This window comes from Symphalangus syndactylus, chromosome 4 (assembly GCF_028878055.3).
Source record: "Symphalangus syndactylus isolate Jambi chromosome 4, NHGRI_mSymSyn1-v2.1_pri, whole genome shotgun sequence".
Taxonomy (NCBI): domain Eukaryota; kingdom Metazoa; phylum Chordata; class Mammalia; order Primates; family Hylobatidae; genus Symphalangus; species Symphalangus syndactylus.
The window spans coordinates 34,332,800-34,344,372 of record NC_072426.2 but is presented as its reverse complement, the minus strand read 5'-3'; the positions used below and the strand labels follow the sequence as shown (position 1 = coordinate 34,344,372).

Genomic DNA, 11,573 nt, shown 5'->3' with positions numbered 1-11,573 from the left:
TACTTTAGCTGATGACTTATTTCTTTAGACTGTCATCTGTATTAATGGCTTTGATTCCTGTGAACCAATAATGAGTGAATAAAAACAGGAGCATAGGGATGAAATATGTAGTTAATCTTGTAGTCATGATCTCTTGCCAAGTTGAGATGTTGCATGTGCAAGGCTAGTTTAATGTTAAAAAGTATAAAATATTGAAAAAGCATGTTGCAGAAATAGAGTGGCTGGGCAAGGCATGGTGGCTCGTGCCTGTAACCCCCTCACTTTGGGAGGCTGAGGTGGGTGGATCACCTGAGGTCAGGAGTTCAAGACCAGCCTGGCCAACATGGTGAAACCTGGTCTCTACTAAAAATACAAAAAGCTAGCTGGGTGTGGTGGCTTGCGCCTGTAGTCCCAGCTACTCGGAAGGCTGAGGGAGGAGAATCACTTGAACCCGGGAGGTGGAGGTTGCACCAAGCAGAGATTGTGCCATTGCACTCCAGCCTGGGTGAGAGAGCGAAACTTGGTCTTCAAAAAGAAAAAAGAAGAAAAAAAAAAAGAAAAGAAATAGAGTGGCTAAAGACAGCAATAGTATAAAGTGTGGATATGGTTGTTTGGGCCCAGGATCTCTTGTCTAATTGACACCGAGAAGATAAAATGAGAAGCAAATTCTGTTGATGACTCAGTGGTATCTAATCAATGTGTAACCAAAATGGGGCTGTCTTTTGTCCTACTAGTTCAGTGGTTCCAAACTGGAAGCAATTTTGCCGCCCAGGGGATATTTGGCAATGTCTGAAGACATTTTTTGGCTGGCATACTACTGAAATCTATTAGGTAGAGGCTAGGGATGCTGCTAAACATCCTACAATGCACAGGACAGCTCCCTACAACAAAAAATTACCCAGTATCAAATGTCAGTGTTCACAAATGCCTTGCTGACCTAGACAAAGCTTCTAAATTAAAGGTGTAATTAAATAAATAAACTATCAACTACTTTTCAAGAAACGATAGCCCTAGGCTGGGCACAGTGGCTCTCGCCTGTCACCCCAACACTTTGGGAATCCAAGGCAGGAGGATCACTTGAGGCCAGGAGTTCAAAGCCAGGAATTCAAGATGAGATTGGTCAACATAGAGAGACCTAGGCTCTTAAAAAAAAAAAAAAAAAAAGAAGAAGAAGGAGAAATGATAGCACTACATGGACACATTCTTCTATATTTCTATCCAACATCTGACACTCTGTGACATCCAGCTCATACTTGGCTCACCCTAATTTTTTTCAAAACTGTAATGGTGGGTCCTGCAACAACTAAATCCATTAAGAATTTGAATAAAATTACTCAGATCTGACATTAATGTAACTGGATATGTACAGCAATTTGTTTATAGATGTTAAAAATTATCAAAATTGCTCTATGATTTATGCCATTATTATTTTATTTTATTGTTGTAAACACTAAAGTTCCAAGGTCATAGAGTAAGTGATTTGCAAAAATGGCATTAGACAAAGAAAAATCTTGATGTTGTGCCTTGCAGTTAGACTACAAGGTATTCTTTTCCTTTGTTCGTGTGTTTTTGCAGCTTTAATTGAGGGCAAAGCTAAATTTCATTATTTCTCCAAAGGAGGTGATTACCTAAATCTGTCCCTTCTTCCTCCGGGCAGCACACACTACCATTTGTTCTTCTGATTCATTTCCCCTAGAAAGCTGAGAAGGAGTTTTATAATGATATTATTGGTTTTGTAACTGGTGTTTCCATTGTAATGCTATTACGGAATCAGTGTTGTGATAAATGATCTGTTTATAAGGGAAATCAGTTTTACAAGAAGTAGAAAATTGGACATGCTTCTGCTTTGCAATAACAATAAAAACCACGGTGAAAAAATATTCTCCAGTTTATTCCCATCTGTATCAGCAGGGAAGCTTTAGAAGATGGCTTTCACCCTAAAGTCTTCTAACCACGATTACTACCTACAAGTACCATGTTAAAATGCAAATTTCCACCAAATTCTATTGAAGGACACTACATTCTTAAGCTTACCATGACGTGGGCCCTTTAAGAAAACCAGGGGCTTCAAACTCCACCCCTCTGCTGACTTGAAGCAGTGTGAGTCCGCCTTTCCAAGGCGGTTAGTTTTGTGGTGACGCTAAGAGAGAGTTAATTTGCCCCATGCTCTGCCTGGAAGGAATGTTCCTGTTGCAATAAGCTCTTAAAGTGGAAGCTTTAAGATACTATGGAATAGGGAACAATAGAAACTTGTGAGGTATGGCAGCCAGACCTACTCTTAAGATTCGATCACAGTGCTGAATAAAGTGGAACGAATGTTAAATCTGTTTCCCCCTGTGGTGCTTCTGCCAGCTAGCTTTACTCTTCCATTTCAACCCTCAAGTGAGCTTTCCAGAATCCGTTTCCAATTTAACTGATTGTCTCATGTACTAGATCCCAAAAAAGTGAGAGAACAAAGTTTCAGTGCAAATTAAACTGGATCACTTGTAACAGAACGATTTAGATTGCCTATATGTTTCTCAAGAGCAAAGCCAAGCATTTCCTCCCTCCTGCTACACAAACAGTGACAGAGTTCAGAAGCCCTCTAGCACTAAACTAAAAAATACCTGGGAGAAATTGGGGTTTAGTTGCTGTTGGCATTTAAGCTGTTTGCTAAAAGCAGCCATCTTGGTGAAAGATGATGTCATTTGGAACACTTGGTGTTTTCGAGTTTATTCTGAGGTGCCAGTTTCCAAGAGCCATTGAATCACCGTTTAATCATGAGATCAAATTTAGGTTTAAAGATAATGACGGAGTGGGAATAAGAATCATTCTTCCTTCTTCCTAACACTTTAGAAATCTTTCAGAAAGTTCAACCCAACAGAAAAAAAATTACACTCTTTTTCTATTTTCTGTTACCATGTGTTTGTTCTAATGTTAACTAAGCGTGGGTAATAAAACTAGTCTGGTCAGTTTCACTTTCCAATTTTTATATATAAGTGAAAGCTGTTTTGTGTCAACAGGGCAAAGTGTTTAGAATCATCTCACCTGCTGGGCCAATTTCCTGCAAGCCTTTCTTTGGGAAGAGGGAGGGGGAATAAAAGTTTTTGATTTTTAATTTATTAAACTGCAAAGCTAGAACCCTGAATTAGACCGCATTATAGTAATTACTGTTTTACATTTACATGCTAAAGTTTTCTAGGAGTGAGCAAGAGGATAGCAAAGAACGGTGATGTTGCACTCCCACTCAATCATTACTATTTGTATAGCATAATGTTATGTCCGCAGTTACTTTGGAAAATTGGCACTTAAAGAGGTGTTTCAATCTTCTACTAAAAGTGTTTCGCTTTCCTTTTTTTTTTTTCTTCATTAGGTAAATGTTACTGTCTTAATCCTACTGCGTGACATGTGCTGGAAATGTTTGCAAAATGCAAAGAGAAAAAGAAAAAAACAATTGCACCTTGTTTAAACAATTGAGCGCAGTATGGTTTATGAGGTTATTAAAGCAGGTGTGTGTCTCTCCTGCAAATTCTTTCTTAACAAGGTTAACCTGTGGCTGCTGTTGTTTCATCCTCCTCGGCCTCTTGTAGAGGAACTTTGTTCTCTTAGGTTTATCCAAGCCTTCCCAGTCAAAAACACCTTGCTTTTGAGAATACAAAACTGCGTGTATGTGTGAAACAGATAGAGGGAGACACGCGCACACACAGTCGGCGGAAGATGGGGCCACAACACGGTAGAGAATGGGTGCCGGAGCCCGGCTGACCTTTCCACGTGTCCTCGGCACCTGCGAGGCTGGTGGGGCATCAGGTTTCTTTTTTCTCGGGGCGGGCGCGAGCCCGGAAGAGGCTGGGCGGCCGTGGGCTTAGATCAGGGGGCTTGGAGGCCCTCCCTTGGAACACGTGTGGCTGGCGAGCTGGTGGTGCGGGGGCAGTCCTTGGCTTTCCCGCACCCGCAGTGCCTGCGCGTTCCCAGCCCGCCCGTGGTCACCAGGCGGCGGCGGGCGGGTCCCCGAGCTTTCAGCCAGCTTTGCTGGGCGGCCTAGGGAGCGCGCCTGGCCCGGCTGGAGCGAGCCCCAGTGCAATACTGCCCAAGCCCGGGCGGGGTCTCTGTTCTCTGGCAGAGGAGGTCCCTTGGCAGCGGGAAGCGCCCTCTCTTTCTCTCGCCGCCGCTCCGAGTCTGCGCCCTGGTGCCAGGCGCTCAGCTCGGCGCTCCCCTGTGCTCGCCCGGCGCCCACTCATTCGCAGCCCGGCCTTCGTCGCCGCCGCCTCCCTGCTGCTCCTCCTCCTTTCCCTAGCCAGCCGCGGCCATGGCGGACAGCGCCAGCGAGAGCGACACGGACGGGGCGGGGGGCAACAGCAGCAGCTCGGCCGCCATGCAGTCGTCCTGCTCGTCGACCTCGGGCGGCGGCGGTGGCGGCGGGGGAGGCGGCGGCGGTGGGAAGTCGGGGGGCATTGTCATCTCGCCGTTCCGCCTGGAGGAGCTCACCAACCGCCTGGCCTCGCTGCAGCAAGAGAACAAGGTGCTGAAGATAGAGCTGGAGACCTACAAACTGAAGTGCAAGGCACTACAGGAGGAGAACCGCGACCTGCGCAAAGCCAGCGTGACCATCGTGAGTGCCCCCCGGGGACGCGCCGCAGCGCCGACCTCCGCCCGCCCCGGGAGGGGCTGCACCCGAATCCAGCCAACCCCTAGTCTTCCCCAGATTCCCGGGGACCCTCTGAGAGCACACTCCCTGCGGGGACCTGCTGGCCTCCAGGAGGAGAGGGAGGTGTCCCTTCGGGGCCACGCGGGTCTGTCCTCCTCGGGGGGCTGAGGACCTTTGCGCGGTGCGGGGGAAGGCTACTGTGGCAACCATTCATGGTCCCTTTTGGCCTCTGGAGAGGAGGCCCCTCCGGGGCTGGGCTGGAGGCTGGCGGCGTGGCTGGGGGGCGGGGTAGGACTTTTTTCAGCCCTAGCATGTTTGAGGGGTGCGTCCAGAATCTGGGGAACCCCAGTTCGAGAGAGAGGGAGGAAGCTGGGATCTCTTACTGGGTCCTGGCTTGGAGTGTGGGGGTTCGCAGCTGGGCTGGGCACTAAGCTGGCATCTGGACGGCGCTAGCTGGATCGCCCGGGGAGGGGGCGGGAGAGAGTGGCCGGGAATCCGGGAAGTGGAGTTTTCTGGCCAGGATCAAGAGGGAAGGGCGGATACGGCGCTAGTGCTCCCACCTCTATTGGAAGCTCTTTGCTTTGGGTTGGGAGGGTGGACGGTTTACAGCGAGGAGAGTGCAGCATCCACGCCTGGACAGGGCTGGGGCCGAAACCAGGGGAAGGGTAGTGACTGTGACTCCCTGGCTGAGCCAGAGGTACGTGTGTTTGCTTCATTCGTGGAGTGGTTAGAAGTATCTTGCTTCTGAGTCTAGATACTGGAGAACAGGCCATCTGTTCTGTTTCTACCTGTCCCCTGGAGGCTGCCCAGAAAAGGTTAAGCTTGGGTCTGTAGGTCTCTCTCCTGATGTGGCAGGCGTTTAGAAAGGCCCCTATAGCAGTGATGAGGCGAAACGTAACTAGAAAAAGTACACTGTGTACTCTCACCTATCATCCCTGCCAGCTCACCACATCATTAACATGCAGGATCCCCACACAGACAACTGTATTCAAATCAAAAGTTTCCCAGCCAGAAGCAGAGAAGAAGATGTCAAGAAATCAAGGGGGATAAATGGCCATAGCTGCTGCAAAATAGCGGATTAGGCTGAACTTTGAAATGAAAAAGGGATGAATTTGGGGATGGAGGGTCACACCTTGGAAATAGGGCAAGTTTAGGATGCCCCTTGTGCCAGGAAATAGCCTTCGGTGGAGGAGCCTGTGTATATGTGTGTGCACGCGTGTGTACACCCCCAATGTTGGCTCATACATGAGAACTAGATGGCATTCCTAATTTGTGTAGAAAGCAAGTTGCAAGTTAAGTGTGATCAGTAGCCTAAATAGCAGTTGATTGTAAAAAGAAACTTTTCATACTCAAATCCAATTTTGGAGAATGAAATTGGAGCAACTTTCATCTGAGATGGTAAAGTTCTTGAAGTGCCCTTTTGGTAGGAAGGGTGGAGGGGCGGGGAATTTGCAGAGGCAGCCACTTCCAAGCCTCCTATGCAGCTTTCTTGGCTGACAGAGATGTCTTTGCTGAGTTGGGGTTAAGAAGAGAGGGAAGTTGGTGGAGGCAGTTTGTTTAAGGTTTGAGTTAGTAAATGAGAGGGTTAGTCTCTTGGAGATTGTGAGACATGGAAAGCAGTAAAACTTGCATGAAGCAAAACAGCCTTTTGCATGCAGTGGGCAATTCAGGCTGGTTTTGTTTGGATGGGAGGAATGAGGGATGCAGAGACTATGAAAGGGTTATCTGTTTGACACTTAGACCATATTATAACTAGGTTTGTAAATTGTACTTGAACATGTTGGCTTTGCAGGAACAAATGTGTTCATTCCCGGTGTTTAAGATCAGAGGCCTTCTGAGTACTTGGCTAGAAGAGCATATAAGGTGGTGGCTTTTTTTCTTTAAGCATTTACCCTTAGCTAACACTGACATCCAACCAAATATACTTTGTGAAATGTCGTGTGGTGTTAATGAGTAAAGTTAAAATTGTTTTAGATGACACTGCACAAGTACCAGAAGCCTCTCAGTTCTTTAATCTCTGACTAATATATTCAGGGAGACACATAAAAAAGTGCTTGTGGTTCGCCTGGTTTCCTAATACTTGGCAGTTGTTACTAAGGAGCTGAATGATAAATGCAGAAAAGAGATTCCGTCAAGATTTTGCAGGTTTTGTTAACTGACCTAGGATCCAGATTCTGTGGGGGGTACGTTTGACCTCTCAGGTATGTAATGTGGGAGGAGAAATTTATGTGACTCCATGAAATGGGTCTGTTAATGTAGAGAGTCCATTGAACAACACTTAAGTAGTTTATGTCAAGGTTAAGCTGTACAATCCCTGACATCTCTGACTTAAGCATTAACCTTGCTAGTGGCAGTCTAGGAAGTTTCTGATAATTAAGTGAAGGCCTTGTTAGATTTTTCACTATTTTAGTTAATTTGAAGGGAAGATGGTACCATAATTCTGGTAATTGCCTTCTTGGCTCTTTTTAGTTCTAATTATGATATTAACGTTCATGTCCTTGGGCACTAAAGGTGATTGTGGCCTTCTTTTTCCTTGAGCATGTTCAGGAAGGCACATTGCCTTTCTGCTGCACCCTGGGGAAGAGACGGGCTTTTTTTTTCCCTCTACTTGTTTTGTTTTTTAATAGACTTTATTTTTTTTAGAGCACTTTCATCTTCACAGTAACACTGAACGTAAAGTACAGAGATTTCCCACGTAACCCCTGCCTTCACACAGGCACAGCCTCCTCCATCATCAACGTCTTTCATCATAGTGGTCCATTTGTTATAGTCAGTGAACCTACATTGATACATCATTATCACCCAAAGTCTAGAGTTTACTTGGTCTTGTATGTTCTATGAGTTTAGACAAATGTATAATGACATGTGACCACCATTATGGTATTACGCAGAGTTTTTCTGCCCTGGAAGTCTTCCACGCTCTGTTCATCTCTTTCCCTCCCTGCTAACTCCTGGCAACCACTGATCTTTTTACTCTCTCCTTAGTTTTGCCTTTCCCAGATGTCATATAGTTGGAATCATACAGTATGCAGCCTTTTCACTTAGTAAATGCATTTAAGTTTCTTCCATGTTCCCCAACTCCTATGTCTTGTCTTCTGTTCAGAGTTAAATAGTATTTCATTGTTTGGATGTATCATAATTTATCTATTCACCTCCTGAAGGGCATCTTGGTTGTTTCCACCTTTTGGCAATTATGAATAAAGCCGCTGGAAATATTCATGTGCAGGGTTTTGTCTGGAAAGATATCAGTTCTTTTGGGTAAATTCCAAAGAGCATGATTGCTGAATTATATGGTAAGAGTATGTTTAGTTTTATAAGAAATTGCCAAACTGTCTTCCAAAGTGGCTGCACCGTTTTTCATTCCCACCAACAATGAATAAGAGTTGCTCTGGCGGGGCTGGGCGTGGTGGCTCACGCCTGTAATGCCAGCACTTTGGGGAGGCCAAGGCAGGCGGATCACCTCAGGTCAAGAGTTCGAGACCAGCCTGGCCAACATGGTGAAACCCGTCTCTACTAAAAAAAATACAGAAAAATTAGCTGGGGGTGGTGTTGCATGCCTGTAATCCCAGCCTCTCTGGAGGCTGAGGCAGGAGAATGGCGTGAACCCAGGAGGTGGAGGTTGCAGTGAGCCAACAACGCGCCACTGCACTCCAGCCTGGGCGACAGAGCCAGACTCCATCTCAAAAAAAAAAAAAAAAAAAAAAAAGAGTTACTGTTGCTCACCAACATTTGCTGTTGTCAGTGTTCTAGATTTTGACCATTCCAATAGGTGTATAGTAATATCTCTGTTATGCCCTTTTTAAAGCCAAGTCCAAAGGCTAATAGAAGCTCTTAACCAATGGTCTCTTCTGGTATGTAAGCGGCTATTCTGGTCAAACTACCCATTTAATGAACGACTAGTTTCATGGGCCTGTGTTCTCAGTATCTGTGTAATAGCAGTAAACATCATCTGTGGGAGAGAATCAACAGTAAGAAGTCTTTCAGTCGTGTCCACAAGTGCCCAGTGCACCTGTGAGTTACAGCCTGCCCTAGGCCATTTTATTTGGGGCTTAAAAGTGGAATAGAATATTTTGAATGATTATTCAATTTTCCCCATTAAGTCAGCAGGGGAATCAGGCTACTGATTACAGATCATAATTTCTTTTTTTTGGAGTAGGGAAAAGAAACAAATGCATAGTCACCTTTTTGAGTAGCTTTTGTATGTTAGGCCAGATCTGTTGGTTTGTCCTATGAGTGAGAATGTGATTGTGGATTATATGATTCAGTGTAGTGAGGGTTATCGCAGGGTGGTGGTCTTAGGGGTGGTGGTCTTAGGGGTGGTGGTCTTAGGGGTGGTGGTCTTAGGGGTGGTGGTCCTAGGGGTGGTGGTCTTAGGGGTGGTGGTCTTAGGGGTGGTGGTCCTAGGGGTGGTGGTCCTAGGGGTGGTGGTCCTAGGGGTGGTGGTCTTAGGGGTGGTGATCTTAGAGAAGGTGAGGAAATGCAATTGTGGGCAGTAATTGGATGGCTTCAAAGTTCTCAACTAGTTGCTGACATTCTCTGTGTATAAGTAGGGCCTCAGGTGGTTCTCTAGGGTGTGTACCTCTTCCAGGCAGTTTCAGACCTTTGGCATGTGTTTGGTTTGGAAATCAAGGCCTATAATAAATCACTGATATTTAAGTGTCTGACTGTAAAATTAATCCTTTATTGTAAGTTAAGGGAAATACAGAAGTACAAGGTGTTTTGAAGTTATAATAGAAAAATATGTTGGTCTGGCATGATTAGAAAACCTTGCTATTTTAAACATCAACAGTGTAATGGTTTCATTAACCAATAAAATCTGCCATATAGTTGATGTTGTGTGTTTTGGATTATTTACTCTGGAAGTCTAATATGTTATTTTCAATTTTTAAGACTTTTGTCAGACTCTGAAGCTACAAATCAATATTGCCTTTATAAATGTGACGATGAGAGTATGATGTCTTTTTTCCCCCCGTTTAGAAAAGTATTTCTTAGATTCTTATGGAAACACCCAACTTTAGACACAACTTTGAGGAAAATATGACCTCACAGTTAGGTCTAACTGTACACAAGTCTTCTTAAAGAGGCCATTCTCCTATTTCTTCAGCATTTATGAGTTTTTCACATTTGTAAGTATCTTCTATGTGTTTCATATACTCTATTTGTACTTAATTTTAAAAAACCTTTTGTGTGTGTGTGTGTGTGTGTGTGTGTGTGTGTGTGACAGCTTTATTACCCAGACTGGAGTGCAGTGGTGTGATCTCAGGTCACTGCAACCTCTGCCCCCCAGGTTCAAGTGATTCTCATGCCTCAGCCTCACTAGTAGCTGGGACTACAGGCATGCGCCACCATGCCCACCTAGTTTTGTATTTTTAGTGGAGGTGGTGTTTACCATATTGTCCAGGCTGGTCTCAGAACTCCTGGCCTAAAGTGATCCACCCACCTCTGCCTCCCAAAGTGCTAGGATTACAGGCGTGAGCTACCGTGCCCAGCCAAAAGCTGAAATTTTAAAGGTCATGACAGTCTTTTACAGTGCTGTCCTATTTGCTAGAGTGGAGAATTATTAGAGAAGCCACAGTATCTGGTTTGTGGTGACTCTTGTTCAGGACCAGGGAGGCTGGTCTACAGCAAAAATCGGAGGTAGCCATTGCTTGCTTGAAAATATTGAATGGCTCCCCATTGTCCTTGGATCCAGGTAAACCTTCTGGTGGTTTACCAGACTCTGCATGATTGGAATGCCCTGCTTGCTTCACAGCCACACCCCTTACATGCTTTTAGCCCAGTGTGCATTCTCTAAGCTCTCACTTCACTCCTTTACTACTAGCACCCAGAACTTCAGTAGATTTCCTCTGGCTCCTCAATGGTGCCACTTGTCCCCTTAAATGTTGTTCTGTATTCCTCCCCTCTTCTCTACCTTGTCAGTTGAAATAGACTGTACTGCCTTCTCCACCTGAACCCCTTCCTGGTATGCCCTGATACCTTCTCTTTGTCAGCCACACACCGGGGTATGCACCTGCTTACGTGGTTCCATAGACCCTGCCCCCCACCCCCAGTCACTGACACTCGACCACTGAGATCTTTCCCAGTTCATGCGTAAATTTCTCTGGGGGCAGAATTTGCCTTGTTCATCGCATTCCTCAGTGCTTGGCATGCGAGAAACACTCAGAAATTTGTTGAGCTGGCTCCAGAGGCACGGGTATGTGTGCACTTGTTTCTTTCTGTGATGAGGTGCCAAACTCTCTCTGGGACCTCGTCTTCATAGAGCCACTCCCCTGCCACAACAGCAAACACTTTCTTTACCATAGTTGATGAAACAGACCAGATATGTGAATGGATACATTGTATACTTTGGGGGACCATTGCAATCAATGTGCCCTTGCCTTCTAGCTTTGGGTGATGTGGGCTACCTTGCAGCATACACCTGGGCATTCCTGATAACATTTTATCTGAAAGGGGACAAAGTATTTTCAGGTTCTCCTTTCTAAGTGTTTCTGAGCAAGGCTTGGAGGAAAAAGTAGCCCCGTTGGAAGTGTTCGGATTTGCTGCCTTGGTTTTGGTGTTGGTGGCAGATCATTCCAGGTGTTTCCTATGACTCTTCAATGTTGAAATGCACCACTGGGAAACAACTCTGGCCCATTGCAGGGGGATGCAGTGATGCAAATAAATACTGGTGACCTGTAGCAGTGATGGGGGAAGCATCTGAAAACAGAGTAGGGGGATTGTTGAATTCTTATGTCTGCTGTGTCTTACAGAGACACAAGTGTCACCACAGTGTATTTGTGTGTGTGTGTTTTCCTTAAATCATGCCTTGCTGAAATAATTGTGTTTACACTTCAAAATGCTAATCCAAACCACTGAACTGCAGTCAGGCTGAGTAAGGAATAATAGTAATCTTTTCTGTCCCCTCTGCATACTTTTTTTCCTTAGTGAGTAGGTGTTGCTTTTTGTTTTCAATCACATTGTGGTTGTTTTC

At 45.3% G+C, this 11,573-nt stretch overlaps 1 protein-coding gene across 2 annotated transcripts in view; it reads left to right on the top strand.

Moving 5' to 3' along the window:
* Positions 1-3,605: 3,605 nt before the first annotated feature.
* Positions 3,606-11,573, top strand: part of CCDC6 (coiled-coil domain containing 6) — a 119,151-nt gene continuing 111,183 nt past the window's right edge. Inside the window, exon 1 of one of the 2 annotated variants that reach the window (XM_055274389.2) lies at positions 3,606-4,567. In XM_055274389.2, the coding sequence (XP_055130364.1) occupies positions 4,265-4,567 (303 nt within the window). In that variant the 5' untranslated portion in view covers positions 3,606-4,264. Of the gene's footprint in view, positions 4,568-5,377; positions 6,002-11,573 lie in introns of those variants that run through there. The other variant, XM_055274390.2, reaches the window with a different exon arrangement.